At 42.4% G+C, this 22,648-nt stretch overlaps 2 protein-coding genes across 5 annotated transcripts; one reads left to right on the forward strand and one right to left on the reverse strand.

Annotated features, from left to right (window-relative positions):
• On the reverse strand, positions 1-7,629 carry stk36 (serine/threonine kinase 36 (fused homolog, Drosophila)). Of its 4 annotated transcripts, XM_071461059.1 has the most exons (22): positions 7,393-7,629; positions 7,079-7,268; positions 6,854-6,994; positions 6,622-6,699; positions 6,397-6,527; positions 6,061-6,310; positions 5,342-5,435; positions 5,046-5,233; positions 4,787-4,959; positions 4,593-4,698; positions 4,293-4,424; positions 4,020-4,196; positions 3,851-3,942; positions 3,693-3,756; positions 3,426-3,536; positions 3,255-3,329; positions 3,020-3,137; positions 2,799-2,925; positions 2,508-2,688; positions 1,392-2,318; positions 1,015-1,106; positions 1-181 (listed from the first exon to the last, which is right to left on the reverse strand). In XM_071461059.1, the coding sequence occupies exons 2-22, from the start codon at positions 7,160-7,162 to the stop codon at positions 142-144; spliced, it is 3,381 nt and encodes a 1,126-aa protein (XP_071317160.1). In that variant the 5' UTR covers positions 7,163-7,268; positions 7,393-7,629; the 3' UTR covers positions 1-141. The 4 variants fall into 4 exon arrangements, with proteins under 4 accessions (XP_071317160.1, XP_071317159.1, XP_071317162.1 ...); XM_071461058.1 differs by having other exon boundaries at positions 7,079-7,629; XM_071461061.1 differs by lacking the exon at positions 1-181 and having other exon boundaries at positions 582-1,106; positions 7,393-7,628.
• Positions 7,630-8,064: 435 nt separating this feature from the next.
• Positions 8,065-21,912, forward strand: LOC139607823 (A disintegrin and metalloproteinase with thrombospondin motifs 15-like). The gene is made up of 8 exons (XM_071461062.1): positions 8,065-10,341; positions 14,882-15,014; positions 15,151-15,318; positions 17,165-17,448; positions 17,553-17,730; positions 17,834-18,006; positions 18,973-19,148; positions 19,297-21,912. Exons 1-8 carry the CDS (start codon positions 9,406-9,408, stop codon positions 20,087-20,089), a joined length of 2,841 nt encoding a protein of 946 aa, XP_071317163.1. The 5' UTR covers positions 8,065-9,405; the 3' UTR covers positions 20,090-21,912.
• The last annotated feature ends 736 nt before the right edge of the window (positions 21,913-22,648 follow it).

Raw genomic sequence — 22,648 nt, forward strand, 5'->3', positions numbered from 1 at the left:
ATTACAGGCTGCTACAATCCGAAAGTGCAATCTGGTCTCTAATTATGAATGAAAAGTAGTTGGCTTTTAAGATGTCATAAGTCCCCTTTTCCCGACAGAGCAGGGCTCAGACCTCCAGGGCCCGACGGCCGCCGACACACGCTACTTTCTGATGCGGACCCGCGGGCCTGGATGCTCCCCCCTGAAAGAAATGAAAACGTCAATCGCTCTCATCGGCAGCGGGTCCTTTTTATATAATTGATATCAAACTGCTAAATGAACGAGTTCAATTGCAACATAGCGCAGTGGCCCGACAGTTTAAGTGTAGCCATTTTTCTGTTTTTGGCCACAAATCACAACCTGCCTCAAATGGCTTTAGCGTCTGTCGCCTACAGCACTCGACACCCTCTGTTCTCTGACCCTCATTTCGGGTAAGGAAAACTTAAATACAACTTCAATTTTAAAAACTTCACTTAAAAAAGGAAATCCGTCGCTGCTGTGACAAGGATCATAAAGAAACCTGATTAATGCAAAGGTTAATCGACCCACCTATTTATTGCTCCTTTCACGACTATTCATGATTATTATTATAAGAAAGAATAGGCTACATCTTTATATCTGTAATCGACGTGATAAATGTTTAAGAGAACTAATGAAAATCTCTTCTCAAATTAAAAAAAAAAAATCTACTGATATTTCTGTGGAATTTCAATGACAGTTACATGTTTTTTTTTTATATAATACAGGAACCACTGGCGTCATGAAATTAAACTTAAGATTGCAGTAAAAACAAAGCACACAGGCAACAAGTGTCTTCATTAATAAAAGTTTAATTTTTTGTGCACGATTTTAACTTCTTTTTAACATCTCCATTAAGAAAACAAGACACACTTCAGAAAATATTATAAACAGGGGATATGATTAGGCTATTATTTCTTCTCCTCTTTCACATTGCTTAAGACATGAGGAAGTAGTAGGCCACTGTAAAGTAAGGAGGGAGAAGATTCTTTTTAAGCATGAACTGGACTCACTCACAGCTGGCCAATGAGCTGACGATAGTCACATTGTGGAGGTGAATGTTGCGAAGCCTGAAGAAGTTTCCTACTGGCGTCGAGGGACAACAGGGCCTTTAAATAAATACAAAAGAAAAATTAATAATTTGAAATATGTGTTTAAAGTGCTAAGACATGCACAGTAGTATGACTGAAGGTATTTTACTAACCAATGAAAGGGGATGAAGCTCAAGGAAAAAATGTGAATTTTCTTCCACAAAGAAACAGAAATAGCAAACTTTTTGTACTTTTTGTACTTAAAACATATGAAAATTACAGAAAAAGGTCACTCTAACCAAATTCTGAAGACAGAAATGCACTAATGTCGGCATCTACCTTCCTGTAACTTCATTTCATTACCTGACGTATTGCGTCCTGCTCGCTGTACAGGCACAGGGTTGCTATGGCAGCTTGTCTCACTGCATTATGGGAATCTGTGCATGCAGCTCTCAGAAGAAAGCTGGACACATCCTCCTTCAATAACAAGGATACAACTCCGTCAACATTCACCAGGTTTCCCAGAGCTGCACAACAGTGACGACGTGTGGGAGCATCAGGGTCAGTGATCAGAGATGCCAGCATGGCCACTGTCCTCCTGGCTTCCTCTGTCCAACTGTCCACTCTGTCCACCCCTTGTTCCACTACAGTAGCCAAATCTCTTGCTGTCTCATTGTGTGAACACTTGTGTTTGCTTTGTTCCTTCGCTTGGCCCCAATCTGTAGTGTCACTGCACTTTCCATTGGACCTGCCCATTTTAAACCGTGCCCCTGCTGCAATATATCCCAACCAGTTCCCAACTGCCCTGCAAGCCATTCGTCGGACAGGCAGGCAGGAATCATGCAGGCAGCCTATCATGCTTTTGAAAATGTCAGGTTGCAAGGCAGGAGGCCTGAATGGATCCAGATTTCCCAAAAGCCTGCATGTGGCAGCTCTGATCTGGTCATGAGAGTGAGCCAGCGCCTGGTGCAGCGCTGAGGCTTCCAGGTGAACCTGAAGGCCGGTAGGCTGAGCAGAGCAACGGGCCACGTGGGACAACAGAGTAAGGAGCTCTACGGCGGAGTCCCACAGCGCATCGAGCCGCAGCAAGTCAAAGAGCAGAGAGCTGGCAGTTCTGGTTAGTGGAGACTGGTGTTCAGAGGCAGTGAGCTGGCTGTCCCTGGGTGGCTCGAAAAAACCACAAGCAGCTTTTCTGAGGCGGGAAACAGAGCGCTCAGGGTCACACAGGAGCAAACGGCTCAGTAGGGCGAGAGGCAGCTCCAGCAGCGGAGGAGGGAGAGCTTGAATTACCTGCCAAAGCAAGAAAAACAAAACCATCCAGACAACTCGTCACAGATCAAACAGGCGACAACAAGCAGTGACATTAAGATGTACAGTACTGAGAGCCTGATGTGAGCCTATTGCAAGAGTTATCCTGTGTTGCATCAGAGAATTATGTTTGTCTGCGAGGTCTTTATTGGAACGTGGGCAGACCCTAACCTGCAAGAGGCTTGTGACAATACCACAACTGTCGTACACCTGGAGAATCGTGGACATGGTGTGTGATGGCAAGTCCAGGGCAAATGGAAAGCACAGCAAGTGGCAGCTCAACACGGACAGGCTGTCATGACTCAGATCCACTTCAAGTCTCCCAGGACTGACTTCAGCAAACAAATGAAGACTGTAGGGTATAAAAGGGGTTATTATTAGCTCCAGGTGCAGTAGCTGTGCCGCTCTAACATTGATGGTACATATGAAACACTAGGTTCATTAAGACATCTGTACACCAACCAGTCAGTGCCCAGCAGCCGGCCAAGAGTGTATACGCATTTTGATTCACTCTCAGAAAATAGAGGAATGCATGAGTTTGGATCCTTGGTGAAGGCAATCAGCACAGTAGACAGAAAGGAATACAGCCCTGATATGAAAAGAAAATGAAAAAAATACATATGTTTTTAACATCTAAAGATGTTTTTCAAATAGGTTGCGTTCCATAGGATGCATATATTTACCATTTGCCGAACAGATGCCTGTGTCTGCTGTTGTCTTTGTGAATGAAGTACCGATTTTTTTCCACAAATCCAGAAACATAACTGGATTTAAACATGAACATCCAGGGCCACTTTCATGCTGTTAAAAGAAAAAAACACAGGAAATGTACAGAGAAAAAGAGGAGAAGATTGAAGGTCTATCTGTGGGATTCATCCAGTCAATACTTTTTAAATTGCATTGCAGGTATTGTCTGACCTCAGACAGCATGTGTAGGAGTAAAGACAGGGGGCCGTCACAGAGTCCCCAGCCAGAGGGAAGAGAAACTTGGGGCTGAAAAGAGGGTAACACTGACAATCATTTGAAACTTGCATCAGAAATTGTCAAAATATTGCAGAATACATTAAGTACTTGTCACAGATTCAGTACCTCATATGAGTCCAAAAGCAGGTTTTTCAGCAAGGAGGTTAGATGGTTCATATTTACTTCGACTTCGACATTGTGTTGTATTAACAGAGACAAAACGGAGGCAGCCAAAGGCTAAAGAAGAGAAGCAAAACCAACCCTGTCAGACAACTGGCCGGCTCACCGCATCACCGAAAGCAACTGCTAGAGTCACGAAATATACTGTACAACATGTGGAGCGTGGTGAACATGGTCTACAGCTACTGTTAACTAAATTCAGTGGGTACTCACTGCCAACGGATTGAGGTCTGGTTGACTAAGAATTGTGATGAAGGGCTTGGTGAACTCTTCCAGTCTACAGTAGGAGAACAGATGTCACCTTCACACACATAGTATTCAACAAAATGAACAGAATCAGCTTCAGTGAGGAAGGGGAAAAAAAAACAAACCTATATTCTTCTTCCACCCAGTCTTGATGCTCATCCCAGTAGATCAAGAGCACCACAATGATTTCTCTCAGTACCGGCACACTCCATGCTTGCTGAGCAGGAAAGAAATAGTCAGCAATATTTCTGTCTGACACTAACACTGAATTTGGTTTCGTTCTCAAACAACAACCTTGATGAAATGTGAGTTTTCTACAGTATCTTGGACCAGGTCAAAGAGGACATGGGGTAGTCCAAGTTCACAGCTGATGTGGTGCAACTTCTCAAGGTCAGAGGTCAGAATCAGGTTGCACAAGACCTTCAGTGGTCGGTGAATCTGCAATGCTTCTTTAACAACACCGCCTGTTAGCTGACCAAACAACAACAACAAAAAAAAGACATAAAATACTAAATTCTTCCTGAGGAAGTGTCAATATATAGACAGCTGAAACGTGTACCTAATTACCTGAGCTTTAAAAGCCAGAATCTTAGATTTAAGTTGAGGTATAATAACATTGTAGTTCAACAGATCTTTCCGCTGCTTGCTCGGATCTGACTCTTGCACCAGTTTCTCCCAATACTCCTCACTGTCAACATCCTGAAAGAACAAGAAATGATTAATACTGAGGGACACATTTTCGTTTAAGATAGAAACCAGTTTATTACAAGGACACATTTGCTACTGGAAGAGAATATAAACTCTTATGGAACAAGACCCATTTTCTAAATGGACAATGTCACTTGAGAAAAACGGGCTGATACTGACCTGCCTGTGCAGTGTGGTCTGTCTGTCCTCATTGCATCTCCACATCAGTTGAGGGCCGACCTCTACAGAGGGGAATTCCCGTTCATAGTCTCTGCTGATCTGACCCCTGCAGAGGAAATGCCCATAACTGTAAACACACACGTCAGTCTGTTTTGGTTGCATATTGGATCTTTAATCTGAACTTCCATAAACACCTGTGCTTTGATCTCATGCAGGATTGAATCTTTGGGTTGAGGATTTCACTGGCACCTGCCATGATCGAGTGACCTGAGGTAACAGAGCCATCACTGGGGTGGGGCTTGGCTCTGGGTGGTGTTGATACCATCGCAGAATTGGCCCTTTGATATCCCACTCCATCCTTTTTTTTCTGTCAATGTACACAGAACAGCTTAAAGCTCCTCCATGAATTTCCATGGGACTAATTCAAGAAAGAAAAATCAATTAGTGACTTACTTTTGCACTGTCACTACCTCCTGGTTGCCCTCTGCTATTGTTGTCCCTCTGTTCCCTGGCCTTTCGCAGTAATCTACTCTCTCCAGAAGTCGGTACCGTCTTTGCTGCAACTTGCTGAAGTTTAAGCGCCAGCATGTCTGGGCTGGGTGGGACTGTCAGAGGGCTGAAAACATTTGTGTCTGACAACACTGTGCCAACACATCAATATGGGTATAAGACATCAGAAAAATATCATAAAGACCAGCATCATGCATATTTAGAAATTTTCCATTAAGATTAAGAGTTTTAAGCGTCACCTAGAACACCATCGGCAACAAAGGGATGGTGCAGGAGGTCTGGCCATGACAACCGCTTCTGAGGGTCTTTGGTCAATAAACCTTTCAGGAAACTCTGCAAGAGAAATATCAGATAAGCACTGTGGTTAAAGCAACATATCCTGTTTGTCATACATCAAAAAAACCTAATGCCTTGTCTTCATTGCCCCGTTTTGCAGGGCTATAGCAATTACTGAGCATACCAGGGGCATTTGTATATTTGAAAAAAATGTGAGTTTGAGCCCCTTGAAACACAGTTTATCATCTATAACTGACAACTTTTGAAGATATACTTGACTATTTCTAAGACAATAAAGAACAGGAAAACTTCAAATTATTAAAGAAATGTGTTTTTGGTGTATGGGGTGTAGGTGTAAGGATTTTAGAAATACTGTGGTTCTAAATCCTTATTATGGTCCTGCCCTTAAGCTCTGGGCCACTTGGCTGTGAAATGGAATAATAAGGCTTTAAGTTTTCACTGGTTCCCTTTTTCACATTTATTTATTCATTTGACACTTAATTACTTATAAATCAGAGACACCACTAAAGCTTCAGTGCAGTAGGAGACCTTGAAGTAAGTACTAAGCAGTAAATCTGTTCAGGAAGGCGAAGTGCAAGAAGAAATCACATTTTTATACAGTACAGATGTTAGCTTAGATCCAAACATGATACAGCACAACTAGACAGTAGCTGTACTGTACCGTGCAGGTGTCGCTCATTGTGTCTGGCCATTTTACTTGGTCTCTCACAATGAGTTGCACCAGGTGGAAGATGGAGTTAGTGTAGAACGGAGGCGCCCCCGTGTGGAGCTCATACAGGATGCAGCCTAAAGACCAGAGATCAGCAGTGTGGTCGTATGGCTTCTCCTCTACCAGCTCAGGAGACATGTACAGTGGTGTTCCCTTGATAGAAGTCAGCACCAAGGTGGAAACGCTCATGGCCCTGGCAAACCTACAGGAAGATTGCATCACACACTGTTTAATTTTGTGTAAATGATTAAAACAGCTTCCTCCTCTTAAAATAATCAACATACATACCCAAAGTCACACAGTTTCACCACCCCACATTTCCCCAAGAGTATATTTTGTGGTTTCATGTCACGATGAAGAATGCGATGGGAGTGTAAATAATACAGGGCTGAGACCAACTGGCAGGCAATATCACGGACCTTGGAAGAAGGGACAAATGAGCAAAAAATTAGCACGTGACACCGTGATAAGTCTAATGTTTGGCATAGCTTTATACTGACTGACAGTGAATACCTGGCTTTCTGGTAAATTCCCATCATCCTCAAGGATCTGGAACAACTGACCCTCTGCATACTCAGTTACAACCACAACCTGTTGCAAACACATGTGGGATTACGGTCATGTTATCATGAACTCAGATGTAACGGTACTTGTTGTGGTAGATTGCAGACTCTAAATGACAGCAGTTTTATGAACTAAGAAGCATTCTGTGTGTTTTAAACAGACAGGTCCAGCACACACACACCTCAGTTTCAGTCTCAAAGCTGTCAAAGAGCTGGACAATGTTTGGATGTTGAAGACCCCTCATAATCTCAATCTCCCTCTTGAGACTTCGAAGCTCCTTTTCAGACCGACCCACCTTTGGCATGAACTTCAAAGCCACCACCTAATGGAAACAGACGTCGAAACGGTGAAACTATCAAGTTATGAAAACTACTCACCTGACCAGAAAGCTACAAAAACTACTCACCTGACCAGTAAATCTCTTTCTACCCTTGTAAACTCGACCAAAGGAGCCCTCTCCCACCAGCTCCAGAACATGATACGAGTTCATGTCGACGGCAGGAGGCTAACTTCTTCTTCTGATGCTGTTTTATGGCGGTTGGGAGGAGGCTAACGTTATAAACTGAACTTCCAAACTATTAGCATCGCCAAGTTATCTGTAAGGAAAGTAGACAAGCGGTTGCTCCATAAAAGATACCAAAATACTTGGATTTAAAACTTTTAACTTTATAGCTTGTATATTATGACTAGTAGCTTGTCGATGATGTTATTTCACCTTACCGCTGTGTGCCCCTACTTTTTTTGATATGGTAACAATAACTATGATAACCACTGGAGAGCAAGTCTATGCCGGTTCTTTAAGGTAACCAAGACAGTTCAAAGTTGGACTTGCCACACTTGTATTATCAGTATTTTAATGCGTGATCTTTTAACAACTATTTTTTTTTTTTACAATTACCTATTATCTTACTAAGTTACTAAGTTATTTACACTGAAACGCAAAAGTAAAATCTGGCTTTTAAGTGGACAGCCCGTAAGCAGGGGTCCTTAGCCTAGCAACCACTGTTGCGTTCCTGGCAACTGAAAACAAAGCAGGCTGCTGGCTGGAGCCCATGGATGTATTATCAGAAAATGCTGGAGCCTCCGCGTTGTAAGCATCAATTTAAAAAACCCGAAAACTAAGCTGAAATTTTCCATAAATAAGGCACGTTAGATTGCTCAGTACGGTTTCGATGAATTTTGGCATCAATGTTCATGGAGTAAGATAACTGACCTTTTCAGCTACATCTACTGTATGTGTATGAGTATGAGGGTATATGTATATATATATATATATATACCCTCATGTTATTATATATATTTCAATACTGCAGCTGCAGAATAAATGAATGTATTTTACCCATCAAACAAAACAATTTTATATCTGTTTTAAATCCCTTAATCTTTGTTAAGGGATAATTTAACCAAAGTGACCCACTTTTCAACCCACTTTTTAAACTGACCTGACTCAACGTGTTAAGGGATGAGGTTTAAAATGACCCCCTCCAGTTTTCATGCCTTGTGGAGTCTAGTTTTCAGAAGATACAATTGTCCTTCATACCAAGAGGTGGCAGCAGAATCAAAGTAACAATGACCAATCCACATTTTTGAGTGGAGGTGGACTTTAAAGTTAAAGTCTTCATTAAGCAGAATGCCCCTATCTAGAGTGTTATATAGGGCCTACAAATATATGTTGCATTTATTACTGTTATACATGTAACACTAAACAGAGTTTCAATTTTTAGATGGCCAATTTAACTCGGGCAGTTTAGTCTACAAAACATCAGGCTCAAGTTTTTCCTAAACTAGACTCTTAATCTGCTCACTAATAACTAGCTGTCAGATAGCCTGCATGTAGTGGAGGAGAAGTAGAAGATAAAGCTGCATCAAACAGAAATACTCAGGTAGGCCAACATCAGCAAATGAAAGGCTGCTACTTTCATAGATAGATAGATAGATAGATAGATAGATAGATAGATATTTTATTTTGTTGTCCAGCAGATGTCGTACGCGATTTATACAGAGAAACAAATATGACCTTAAAACCATATAGTGACTTGTGTCATGCTCACCTTATTTTAATATCTCTGTAATATTCCTGCAGCTCGCTGATGTTGCATTTAAGATGCTGCATTTGGAAGTTATTATAGCATCCGTATTAGTTGTTTATTAAAACTGGGGATGGAGAACTTATTTCTGCTGCTCTGGCGCGCTGCTCTTTATATGAAATTTTAATACATTTTGTTAATTATTGTCCTCATAACTTGATGGGGTTATGCGGAATATGTGAAGTCAGGCAGAGTCGCAGCGCACAAAGCTCTGGAAGTGGGAGCGCAGATAATTCATCACAGTGTGCTGGGACATGATGATGATAGGCCTGCGGTTTGCCGAGTTTCAAGTGGCTACAGAAAAACCTTCAGTGAGACATGCATCCAATGAGCGCGTCCAAAGACGGCCCCCCTCCAAAAGAGAGATTGAGTTTCCATATTTTTTACACATGACGAAAATGCATTAAGTCCACAGAAGGCAGAAGTCGACTGAGCTCACACAGGTGGAGGATGGGATTGGGTCATGACCAGGAGGAGTTTGCTCTGAGTGGACTTGTACGACCTGCATTGTTGTAGAATCCTTCGCGCAGGATTATGCTCTTCATCCTGATCTGTGGCTGACACCGCATCCACTGAGCTTGCAGATTCAACATCACTTAGTTTTCTCTGTTGGTCATTGCATTCTTTACTGAATGCAAGCATCGTCATGTTTATCAGAACAACTTTCCTCCTCTACTTTGTGGTCTCACTCTCAAAACCTGTTCGTTGCATGGAAAGTGAACTTTGCTTCCCAGTTAGATTGGATAACCACAACCATGACAGCAGGGATTTTGACAACAACGTGGATATCCTTAATGGGAAATACCTCCTGAAGATACGAGCTTTCCAGCAGGAATTAGTGATCGATTTACACCCAGACTCTAATTTCATTGCTCCTTCCATTTCTAACCAAGACGCATTCTGGCTCTCCAACTCCGACGTCACCACTGACCTGAGCCGGTGTTTTTACTCCGGATTTGTGAATGCTGACCGCTATTCTTATGCTGCTCTGAGCCTCTGTAATGGTTTGCACGGTGCGTTTGGCTTCCAAGGATGGGAATATTTTATCAGCCCGGTGCAAAATGACACCAGAAGCGCAGAAAGCGGTCACATCATACGGCGCAGAGCCAGCAACAACCTGAAGTTCAACTCAACCTCTCGGTGCGCAGTGGACAGCGACATAAGTCTCCAGGTTGCGCAATCGCTGGAGAAGTACAAGCAACTAAAAGATGTGTCCGATGTGACCGAAACGATGCTGAGGAGGATGGGGAGAGCCAAACGGTTCGCCTCTGTCCCCAGGTACGTGGAGACGCTCGTAGTGGCGGACGAGTCCATGGCGCAGTTCCACGGGGATGACCTAAAACACTACCTCTTGACTCTGATGTCAGTGGCAGCGAAGCTCTACAAACACCCCAGTATTCTTAACTCCATCAGCATAGTGGTTGTGAAGATCATGATTATATCCGAAGAGGACAAAGGACCCAAGGTGTCCGGGAATGCAGCCATGACACTGCGAAACTTTTGCACCTGGCAAAAAAAGATGAACAAAAACAGCGACAAGCATCCAGATTACTGGGACACAGCAATCCTCTTCACTAGACAGGTAAAAAAAAAAAAAAAGAAAGCTTTATTTGAACTCAAATTACAGAGTCTGAAGTAGCACCAGAGGGGAGAATGTGCTATTTTATTAAGCGCAATTACGCACAGAAATGCGCAAATGATTCATTTTCCAAATGTATTAATTTTTATAAGACACATACAAAACAATGGAATGATGATGATAATGAAGCTTCATGACTTTCTGTGCATGTAAGGCATGTTTCTCTGCGATAAGACAAGAAACTAGACAGGTTTCCCCTGAACCACTCCTGCTGTGGTAGTTAACTGGTTTGCTCTTAAAACAAACTTTCCACCTCTGGTGAACTCAGGGAGCAACCACTCGGCGAATATCCAGCCCACCAATATCATCACAGCTTTGACACTGAGGCTGGGTCGCCAGGGAAGTTACTGGAGCTGAACACAGCAACAGTCTTGATGGCTCTTCATGGATCCTTAGAGGGCAGTTTTATAGACTTGCAACCCACCTTCCAGTTCCCTCTGCACTCCCAAATATTTAGCAGGAGGTCAGAGATGAAGTCATTGCTCACATACATTGGTCAGTGTGTAAGCCACTGGTGTGCCTTGTGGAATTGGGCCAGTTTGATTTCAGTTTGGCATTGACTTGTAAAGTGGACAAATTAACTCAGCAAATACACATTTGATTACTGAGAAAGGCAATGTTTAGATATTGTTCAGTCTGCAGTCAAAGGGTCAACTGCAGATATACATACAGTCTTAAAGCCTCTGCCAACAGAATTAAAGAATCAAAGGTAACATAATAAGGTGTTGATTTATCCTTGGCCATTGTCAAGAACATATAAGACCTCAAACAAAAGCTTGTTATCGGTGTAACTTTACCAAATATAATGACCATCAATGCCCTCTGTGATTCACTAGGAAGTGTCTTGTTTCTCTCAGCCGTTCCCATCTCTCCTCCAGCTGTGGGTTTTCCAGCCCTAACCACCACCTTTCCTGCTCCTCATTAAACAGGCCCCTGAAGGGAGAAATGATGTGGGAGGAGAAGAAAGAGGGGAGGGGGCTTCCTATGTTGATGTCAGATATGTCCCATCCCTCCATGTTTAATGCCCCACCTGCTCAATCCACTAGGTCTGAAACAAGCTGCTCCTGAGGACCAGTTCTGCACAGCTGCAGTCAGCCTGCACAGTTGTGTCTTTGCAACAAAATCTTCACTATTCAAACACACATACACACACACACCCCTCTCATTCATTCTTTCTGCTGTAAGGCTCCTATATATGTACAGCAGGCTCTTACTGTTAAGGCCATAATACCAAGTCCAGGGTGTTACCAGGCTGTGGGATCATTAGCCCCACATGCAGAGTGGCTGTAATAAACTCTGTTGCCAGTAAAGATGACCACATTCAACTGTACTGGACCTGCTTACAGACAGTGAGTCATGTTGCTATAATTTTCTATATAAGCTGAATGACAGGCGTCAAGGGACAGTCAGTCAGTCAGTGTTTGAGTTCATATAATACGAGACTATATGACTGGTCTAAGCTGCTTTGATGAGAGGTTTGACAAACTGTAACTTAGTAGAGTATCTCAGAAGCAGCTTCCTTTACCAGCATCAGTCAAACAAAGACAATTTCTTGTCAGTGTCCTGAACTCTTATGTGTGAAAAACAAATTTCTTCTAATGGAATTTGTTGTAAGGGAAACAGAATAGGCATAGATGGGCAAGTGGTGCGACTGTGTGGGTGCAAAGAGCAGCATTCAGCGTGTACAACAAGCATGACATGTAAACATTAGGTTTTGTTTTGTAGTGCTTCAACATTTCATTCATATCAAATCAAGCCTTTGTTAAGTTACAGCAACAGGAATTTACAGCATATATGTCTCTAATGACATTTCACTTTGACTTTATATGCAATGTGAATGATAATATTAAATTAGATAACATTGTTTTGGTTGTTTCTCACTAACATCATAGGATCTCATCACTTCCAAGACTAAGTGCTCCGCTGTATAAGTGCAGAAGTACCAGATCTTGTTTGTTAAATATTTTTACCAAACCTTTTGCCACTCAGGCCTTTATCCTAGATCCAAGAGAATATTTTACACTTCAGATATCAAACAAGGCTTCTGCACATATGCCCACTAATGAGCACATCAGCTAAGGTCAAAAATTCACAGTCAATCTTCTGTTGATTCGTGACTCGATGACTCAAAATTGGTCAGTTCAGACAGTGGTATTGTTCTGGTTTACCATAGCTTTCAGTAAGCATTTAAGGCATGTCCATTGTCTGCTGTTTACCAGCCCACAGTGTAATTCGTAGGTTTTATGACGACCAACTCAGTGTTGTCCAGAGGCAACTGTGGTTGTCTTTAAACTCTATACCAGTATGATTGCTGTGTGGGGAATGTTGCAAGATAACTGAAGTTACACAGGGAGTTCATTGTATGTAAACAGTCGGTCACCAAAAGGTTAAATTCAACTGACAAATTTATATGTCTCCTGAGAGAGAGGGGTGGTAATGCTTTAACTCACGGCATGTTTGTCTTTGCTTTCATGATAGATAATGAGTTGAGAAAGAAAAGAGTACACCCAAATATGTCTGGATGTCTTAAATCCTGTCTCTGCTGCTGAATCAGCCCATTATTTTTTCCACCCCTCATAGTCTTTAGTTTAAAAAGTACTAATGGAAGCTCTGATACCTTTGAATATTGCATCCAAAACATAAATAACCCAGACAGGTAAAGACTTGGAAATCTGTACACAAAATAAAATGGGAACATTTCTTTGCTGAGATAACTTATTGTTTTTAAATTGCAGAAACAGAAAAAATAGATAGATGACAGATGTGGGAAGTAGGTCATAGCAAAAAAAAAAAAAAAAAAAAAACCAAACTCATTGACACTGCTGTTTCTTTTCCTCTGTTCATCTTGCAGTTTTTTTAGTTTTTTTTCTTACTGTTTTTTTTTCTTTCTTTTTTTTGTTTTACTCATACATGGCCCAAATGTTGAGATGAAGTCTGCACACATCAGCACATCTGGACTAGATTTGCACCGACCAACAATTGTGGTTTATTCTAGGAATGATTTGTCATAGTAGTCGAGGTCTTCACTTGGCACTGTGTTTGACGTGTACATTCAGTGCAGCAGAAGATTGCTCGGGGTGTGTGGCATTAAACTAATACTAATACTTTATCTGTAATAAATGACCACCCCTAGTTTGTCTGTGTGTTTGGGTATGGAGAGACAGTGTTGTTTAGGGAGCAGGCAGATGGGCGGTTCTCTGTGGTTGTCCTGTGATTAAGAGGTTCAGCTCCAAATGGATATTCACTGAGATTGGGTTTTAAATACCTTGTGGTGGAGAAATAGGTCATTTGGAAACTCTGCTCTGGCATGGAAATGTTATGATTGGGGACAGTTACATTACCTCATAGAAGAAGGTGTACTCTAAACACTATTGCCCACTAAAACACTTAAAGACTGGGTGGTTGAAAGCCTTGCTTAACACTATCAGATCTTTTTCCAATCTTTAGAAAACAGATCGTTGGGTAATGACAACAAGACACCTTAAAGGCCCTGAATATGTGTTTTATCAGTCAGCTTAACAGTAAGAACAGTTTTGTCTATTTCACATTGGAGATTCATGTTTTTCTTTTTCCTGTGCTGTTTTCATTGGTTCAAAGTGCCCGTGGCTCAGCTGGAATAAGGTGATGTCACATATTTCTAAGCGTCTGAAATAAAATTGGATGAAAGCTGTTGGGTTGTTTGCTGTTACCTGTTAATCAAATCTGATCAACCACACCCACACAGTCTTAATGAGGCAGATGAGATTTTAGATTTTGAGTGTTAATCTTATCAAAATAAATAAATAAAATAAAAATAGATTTTTTTTTTTTTACATTTGGATTTTGGCTGTTTTAGCCATGAATATTTAAGTTACAGAGAAATACTTCAGACTGGAAATCATGTTTTCAGTGACTTTAAAGGATAATTCCAGTTTATTATGACCTTGGTCGTATTTTTGTAGTTTCTGCCATCTCTTCTACTGGTATCAATAAAATTTTACTCACCAATTTAATTGCTGAGGTCTGGCAACAAGGTGACATCACTAACAAGAAGTCAGACAGGGGCAATAAACAGTCTCCCCATTAGACAGCTTTCAAACAAACTCCCACATTAGCCAGATGTTTTTTGTGAAAGAAAGCAAAGGCCAATGGTAAAGATTTTATCCTGTCTGTCCACTGTACTTGCTGCAGTTGTGCACACACAGTTTGCTGGTGCAACAACTTTTTTGTGGACTTTTCTGGAGAGCTATCTTTAAGTTTTAACTTAAAAGTCGTTTTAATAATCCAGAAAAACTGTTGTCTGATCACCTGAAAGATCAAGTTTCTGGTCCTGTTGGACTTGAGTGAAGAAGTCCGCTCACCTGGTGGGATTGCCTTGGTGGGAGTGTTTGATGTTAAAAGATCCAAAACACCCAATGACCCCAGGTTACAACACTAACGATGAAGTGGCATGTTCTGCTGACTTTTTCTGTAGCCCTGAGCTCAAATGTACTTTTTTGTCCAGGACCTGTGTGGAGCCTCCACCTGTGATACTCTTGGCATGGCCGACGTTGGCACCATGTGCGACCCGAAGAGGAGCTGCTCTGTGATTGAAGACGATGGCCTGCCTTCAGCCTTCACCACTGCCCATGAGCTCGGTGAGCCTTGCCTGCACCACCCCTCATTAAATACACATTAGTACTGCGCTGTTTCCTATAGTGTGACTGCATAAGCGCAAACATGTAGCGTCTGTGTATTCATGAAAGACACTGACATCTCACTTCCTTTGTACAGGACACGTGTTCAACATGCCACATGACAACGTGAAGGCCTGTGAGGACGTGTTTGGGAAAATGCAGGACAACCACATGATGTCCCCAACACTTATTCAGATCAACCGCACCAGCCCGTGGTCACCCTGCAGCGCTGCCATCATCACTGAATTTCTGGACAGTGGGCACGGTAAGTTTCCACCACCACTGACCCCTGGATTTGAGTGTAAACAGCCTTATGGCGTGTTTGAAGAGGTGTGAGGTCAAAGTTAAGACAGAAAGATTAAAAAGACACTTATTAAAGGATCTTGAGGCCTTATTGATTAACAAACATGTCGCTAGGTGCTGATCACATTAAGAGAGCACATCCTCATTGTTCTGTTTGCTGTTGCATCAAGATACAGCATCACTTTCACAATGCTGTTGAAGAGGAGCTGACTCTTGTTTTCACATTTCCCAGTTTTTAAAACATTTTTCTAGGACAACTGCCTCCTTATTTCCAACTTCAATCATCTGAAGTAAATGTAAGTGAGAACATGACTGAATTTCAGCATTCATCAATGTTTCAAATGTGATATCTGCGTAACCTATAGCACCACGCTCATAGAAATTACTATCAAAAGCCAAGAAGAAATTCATTTGGATGCAGATTGCTTGCCAAGCAGCACAGACCACAGTACTTGGACTCGAAGCAATGCTAACTTTTTATTTTAAAACTGCCCCCACATCTGTCCCAAATTAGAGGGCTTGTTCTGGGGAGAGTCACCACAGTGGTTTGGACAGCGAGGTGTATCTGCCCAGTGTTTCCCATGCAGGTTTTCTCCAAATAGACAAACTTTTTCGCTTCTTTTTGCATCCATTTTAGACACGGTCCGAGAACAAAAGAACACAAACAGGTCCAGAGCGAGACACAGGAGAACATTTTTGACTTGACAGGGAGTGATTTCTCTCTAACAGTGTTGTAGCTCAGTTTCTCCTGGCTGTCTGTCATAAATCTCAACTTCAAAAAGCAGCGGGGAGAAGAAAAAAAGACATGTTGCCACATGTTTGAGGCAGTTTTCATGCAGTGCTGCACCCAGAATTATTTGTAACCTGTTCATTCATCCACACACACACACACGCACAATACTAGCTATTGTTTTCCATGATTACTCTTTGGAGACAGAGAGTAGGAAGGAACAGGAGAGGCTCAGCTTATTCAGTGTTGAGTGACTTGTTTATATAGTATTGTACTATCCGTTAACCAATGCGTTTCTTCTGCCAAATGTACAGTGAAATGGAAGGAAACAAATTTACCACCAGTTACAGCTCACTGCCTTATTATCAGTTGTGAATTCACCACAACTTGAATGGCACAGTAAACAGTTCAAAGTGAGGGAACCCAGTTTTTCCCCTGTGCAATGTGTAAATTCCCCATAAGGGTGAGAAGTTTTCCTCCTGGAAACCTCCTCATCCACTGACGGTGATCTTTCATGTCTCCAAGCACCTGCTCGTCAAACTCTTGTTATAATTACCCTGTTCCTGGAAAGGCTTCTGTGCGCCATTTATTGTAAATGGAGTCTTGCCTTTGCCCTTTGCACTGCATGCTAGCTGCATCCCATTTTGTTGAAGAGTTTAAAAGCCAAGATTACAAGCTCAAATCTAAAAGTTTAGGATTATTCTAGTTTAACTTTATTCCTGAAAATCATGTAACAGGGGTGGAGTTGGCTGTGTGTGGGGCAACCCTGCTTGTTTTGTGTGCATGTGTCTCTGTGGGGTATGTGGCATACACTGCATGCACTGCATCAAGCTGTACTTTCACTTCAAAGAGCCCAACATGGGCAATAGCTGCCTACTTCCCCCAACCCACAATCCCACCCACCCACACATGTCATGAAAAGGATATAGTGGAGAGACTGATGCATAACTATAGAATGCATTGTTTTTCATGATTTTGTGATAATATTTTGGTGTTTGCAGCTCAAGAAAAGCAATACAACCAGAGATGCAAGCTGGTATAGGTTCAGTGAGTTTCTTCACGAGTGTTTCTCTTCTAGGGGAATGTTTGCTTGACCAGCCTCAGAAACCACTGGTCCTCCCTGACTTCCTGCCAGGAGCATCCTACATCCTGGAACGACAGTGTGAGCTCGCGTTCGGAGAAGGCTCCAAACCCTGTCCCTTCATGCAACCACCATGTGGTCGCCTGTGGTGCACAGGAAAGTCCAACGGCCATTTGGTGTGTATGACACGGCACTTTCCCTGGGCAGATGGCACCCACTGTGGGGATGGACAGGTGTGCGACCGAGGTGTCTGCTCTGACAAACAGGTCCAAAACGTGAAGGTCAGACTCACACACCCAGACTCAGTTCTTGATAGAGATATATACCTAGACTTGGATGTGATTAGGAAGGTATTTATTGTTACCTTCTGTTTGTGTATTTCCAGGTGGACGGCCGATGGGGCAAGTGGGGCACATTTGGTTCCTGCTCTCGCACATGTGGAGGTGGTGTCCAACTGTCTAAAAGGGAGTGTAACAACCCACTTCCATCAAATGGGGGTAAATACTGCCAAGGGGTTCGGGTCAAATACCGCTCCTGCAACCTGAACCGCTGCCCTGACACAGGTACGAGTCGCTCAAAACAGACAAGTATGTCCAGTGACATTTTTTCCCCTGGAGCATTCACACCTCTCACCTTCTGTACTCTCCCTCCCTCCTCTCTGTGTAGGTAAGACTTATCGTGAAGAGCAGTGTGAGACCAGTGGCCACAATTTCAACAGTAACCGTATCGCCCCCTCTGTGGTCTGGGTACCAAAGTACTCTGGGGTGTCCACTGATGACAGGTGTAAACTCATCTGCAGGGCTAATGGCACCGGTTACTTCTACGTCCTAGCACCCAAGGTACACCTCATGTTTATTCTCTGCTGAACAAATGTAAAGATAATTTGATTGGTGATCAGACAATCAAACTAAATTAAGGTTAGATTTTGAGATACGAGTCCATGTGGGAGAACGTGAATATATGTCAGCCAGCTGCCTCTGGTCTAAGAATGAAGGAAGGAATGAAGGAGAGGAGGAGGACAGTTTATCTCTTTCAGATAGCAGAGTGTGGAGTGAGCCTCAGCAGCAGTTAGGCAGAGTTCACACTTCACTCCATCATACCAGCTGAGGAGGACTGGATAAGAGCACTCAGGGGACACGTAGCTCTGAATCACAGAGCAGCTGGATGTTTTAACCGCAGAGTCAGGCTGCTTTGAACCAAACATGAGTTTACAGTACTTTCTGTGTAAGTGCTTTTTGTGTACAGTTTAATATTAAACTTGAGCTGGGGTTTGGTGTCAGATTTAAGGTTTGATCCATCTTAGAATTAAAAAATACGAGTCAGTGTCCTCACAACCACATTAAGTGAAGTTATCAGTCACATATTTTCAGACACACAAGCTGTGAGGCTCATCTGGTTGACAGCGTTGGTTATTTTGCACACTAGCCTATTAATTTAGAAAACAGAACGGTATTTATTAAGAGAACTGTTTGCAGCTGACAGTGGCAAGAATCACATTAGAACACATTATGAAATAAAACAGCTGTACAATAAGAAATGGCTGCGGTTAATGTTTATGTGCAGTCAAATGAATTCCAACCTAAGTATTTTGATTATTATCTGGAATTATTATCTGGAATAAAGATATGAAGCAAAGTAAGCTCACAGAGAGCGTTACATTAGAGAGTAGAGGTGCCCTGGTTTATTTATTTATTTTTGTGAACTGTAGTGTATGTTGGATGATCTTTTGTGTCTGCTTCCTTCAAGATTTCTGCTTTCTGAGTGTATATGAAAAGCTAACCTTAAAGTGTGTTTGTACACTCTAGGTTGTTGATGGGACTCCATGCTCCCCAGACTCCACGGGAATATGTGTCCAAGGAAAGTGCATCAAGGCTGGCTGTGATGGAAAAATTGGCTCCACCAAGAAGTTTGATAAGTGTGGAATCTGCGGAGGTGATAACAAGGGCTGCAAGAAGGTGTCGGGACTCTTCACTAAGCCTGTGTGAGTAAAAGCCACAGCATCATAGGATAGCCTTTAGAGAATACTCCTTGCGTCACTCTTTTCTCCTCCTTACGTAAACATGATAGCAATATCAGCCTCACTCCTCTATTATAAGCTCTCATTGACTGGAATATGTTTCGATATGCAGGCACGGCTACAACTTTGTGGTCATGTTGCCAGTGGGTGCAGCCAACGTAGACATCCGTCAGCGAGGCTACAAGGGAATGATGAGTGATGACAACTATTTGGCGGTGAAGAACAGCGAGGGCCATTACCTGCTCAATGGCAACTATGTTGTATCCGCTGGGGAGAGGGACATCATTGTAAAGAGCAGCCTGCTGCGCTACAGCGGCACAGCTGGCCCCTCTGAGACCCTGCAGGCTGTAAAACCTTTGGGAGAAGCCCTGACTGTGGAGGTGCTGTGTGCAGGCAAGATGACACCTCCTCGAATCCGCTATTCCTTCTACCTTGCACGTCAGACCAAGGAGGACAAGACTCTGAAGAAGGAGGGGCGTATAGACTCCCATAACAGTGTCCTGGCTGAGGATAGTGTCAAGGAGCAGGGAGGAGACACTCTGAAGAAGGCTTATAGCAAGGAGGATCCTGCTCTAGGGAAATGGATAGCCTCAGCCTGGGACAAGTGCTCAGTGACCTGCGGCACTGGTATCCAGAGGAGGATGGTGCAGTGTCTGAGACTGGACGGGAGGCCGGGGTTGGACTGCGATTCTTCACAAAGACCTTCAGCCACCAGAGTTTGTGGAGATCCATGTCCTGAGTGGCATATTGGGCAGTGGTCACCTTGCTCCAGAACCTGTGGGAAGGGCTTCAAGAGACGACCATTGCACTGCAGAACCCAACCCGGGAATCTGCTCCCAAGGGACCACTGCATTGGCTTACGCAAACCACAGGAGCTGGACTTCTGTAACCTAAGGCCTTGCTAGTGACAAAAACCAATAAACTACAAATGTTGGTCTGAATTGAATCCACCTGCAAGTATTACACACACACCATGTCGGTCAGGTGCTGATTTTTCCACCTGCCTCATGACGGACACTTGCTTGGGAGAACAATGAGAATATTGGAAGCAGGGTGAAAGCTGAAAGGATGAATGCTGGAAGATATTTTTCAATGCCATCACTCTGACCTCACAAGACATTATCCAGGTCTAACTTTGATGGCAAAATAACATAATAGAAGGTCAAACAAGATTTAGTCGATTGAGTCCATTGTACTGTTACCAGATACCGAATACTCATTTGCAAATAATCAATCTAATTTACCTTACAGGTCAGGATCCCATTTTATGCCATAATATTTTGACAGTGCTAGTTTCAGAGTTTTAGTTGGATCATGCAAATAGATCAGTGTAGCCTACTGGTTGTCCAAAAACAATACTTTCATTCTTTTTCAAACAGAAAATGTACCAGGATTGACAAGTATAACTTTCCACCAACTGGACTAAAATTAATGCCCGTGTGCTGCACAACAGTCTATACAGAGAAGAACATTTTGCTCTTTACTGGCCATCTTTCACAAGTTTTTTTTTCTTTTTTCTTTTTTTCCTTGTATAATTTCAGGGACCTTTTTAAATCTTTGAATAGATTTAGAAATGGAACAGATTTACAGCTGTATGCTAGTTTCAACATATTTGGTATGCTGTTGCTGCATCATTTATCCAATCCAAATATACATTTTTAAAACTGTTGGATAACAGCTGTAGCAATCCAAGTTGAGGGAACAAATGATAGATTTCTACAATAACAATCACTTCATCACTTTTTTACTCCTAGACCATTCAAGGAAGCAGCATTTCTCATCTTCACAGTGCCCTCCCTCAGAACTAAGAAGAAATCTCCTGCCTTGTAGACGTTGATTTTCTGCAGACCTCGCTCAGCACCAGTCATGGAAACAGTTTAAACTAGAGTCTGAGGTCACACTGGTGGCTTTCATGACAGATCAAACCAAACAGCACAGGAGAGGAAACAATGACCAGTGGTCTGCTCCCTGTCAGCTGGTGTGGCCGCTAGCTCGGTGATTTCATCAGGCTGCACCGAACATTGCACTGCTCACTTGAGATATGGGCTTAGCCTAATATCTCACATACACACACACACACACACACACACACACACACACACTCACACACATATTGCATTCAATTCCTGCCTTCTGTGTTCAAAACGTTTTATTGCTTCCTTCATTCGACCACATCAGTTGTCTCCTCAGTTCATAGTGTTCAGCCAGTTGTGAAGCCCGTTATGTCATGCCTGTCTGGCACAGTTACCACAGATAATTTATTATCAGTGAAACAATAAAGCAGAGAAGGGAAGAAAAACTGGCGAGCCCTCTGTTATACTGTACAGAATATGTGTTTGCCTGGATCTCCTTGTTCTTAGCCCCACAGTCTGAGCCAAGATGTTCTCTCTACACACTCGATGAAATCCTGTAATCCATTATATTCTTATTTTGTTTGTCAAGGAGCCACGTTGTCCAGTCTAACACCTAACTGCAGGATGGATCCTCTGTTAGTTGGATTACTATTTTTATTTTTCATTTTTCATTTTTTATCAGCTTTTGCACTTTGTACAGCAAAAGAAACCAATGACCTACATGGGCTGTACTGTATACTATGTATACATTTATTCAGCTCTGTGCAAATAATAATGTACATACTTTTTTAATCTTTTTTACACAGGCATTTGTAATTGTCTTTGACTTCAGAATATTTATTCCAAAAATAAAGCCATCAATGAACAGTTATAAATGATACTGTATTTTTTTCAATTCTGAATGTTCACACCACATTCAATTCATTCCAGTGCAGTTGCTATGATTAGTACATTCCCTTGTGGGTGCAATGTAAAATCCATGCTGTGAATTCACACCTTTGATTAATAGTAAGCTATCTTGACAGTCCCTACTATAGACTGTATCATATAAAGATATGTAAAAATCATCACGTTAAGTCTATGGTCCTTGCCTTTGAGGGAACAGAGAGCTAGAGAGTCCAAAATAGAAAGAGCCATCTTAGCTTACTTCACTGTCCTCTGTTGGAGTATAAACTGCTCCACTAAAGAGCAGTGGTTTACACACAGTGATTACATAGGAGGCCATGGTACAAATATGTCTTCTAATTCAACTGTGTGTACTTATTGTCCTGCTAGCGACAAAGCTGAGCTAATGAGCTAGAAAGCTTGCAAACTTGCCATTAGCGTGCTCATTAGCTTGGAGAGCTTTAGTTTCCCTCGTCAGTAACTTTATATTGAATTAAATGGCTTACGACGGTGCTAGCCTCGCTAGCCAGTTTGTTAGTGGTTAGCTCGCTTCAAGATGTTACCCTCCCTTTAACCCTGTAGCAACTCTAACATGGTGGACAAACGACTCGACTGAAAACGACTCTTTGGAGGTTAAATGCTTGGGACTCCCCACCAGTCAGTCAGAGCTAAAGACTAAAACTAATCAAGTTGCCATTGACTCATCTAGGTAATATTAATGCTCCT

The sequence above is a fragment of the Trachinotus anak genome, unplaced genomic scaffold, assembly GCF_046630095.1.
Source record: "Trachinotus anak isolate AG129_WGS33_773 ecotype Australia unplaced genomic scaffold, CSIRO_AGI_Tana_v1 ptg000024l, whole genome shotgun sequence".
Lineage (NCBI taxonomy): Eukaryota > Metazoa > Chordata > Actinopteri > Carangiformes > Carangidae > Trachinotus > Trachinotus anak.

What these genes read in the sequence shown, in the direction of transcription:
- stk36 (XM_071461059.1), bottom strand. Translation starts at nt 7,162, where the DNA reads ATGAACTCGTATCATGTTCTGGAGCTGGTGGGAGAGGGCTCCTTTGGT. An exon ending in CAGACCTCAATCCGTTGGCA is followed by an intron (nt 3,537 to 3,692) that starts GTGAGTACCCAC and finishes TCTCTTCTTTAG; the next exon opens with CCTTTGGCTGCCTCCGTTTT. An exon ending in CGGCTGCTGGGCACTGACTG is followed by an intron (nt 2,689 to 2,798) that starts GTTGGTGTACAG and finishes TATACCCTACAG; the next exon opens with TCTTCATTTGTTTGCTGAAG.
- LOC139607823 (XM_071461062.1), top strand. Translation starts at nt 9,406, where the DNA reads ATGTTTATCAGAACAACTTTCCTCCTCTACTTTGTGGTCTCACTCTCA. An exon ending in CACCACTGCCCATGAGCTCG is followed by an intron (nt 15,015 to 15,150) that starts GTGAGCCTTGCC and finishes TCCTTTGTACAG; the next exon opens with GACACGTGTTCAACATGCCA. An exon ending in AACAGGTCCAAAACGTGAAG is followed by an intron (nt 17,449 to 17,552) that starts GTCAGACTCACA and finishes GTGTATTTCCAG; the next exon opens with GTGGACGGCCGATGGGGCAA.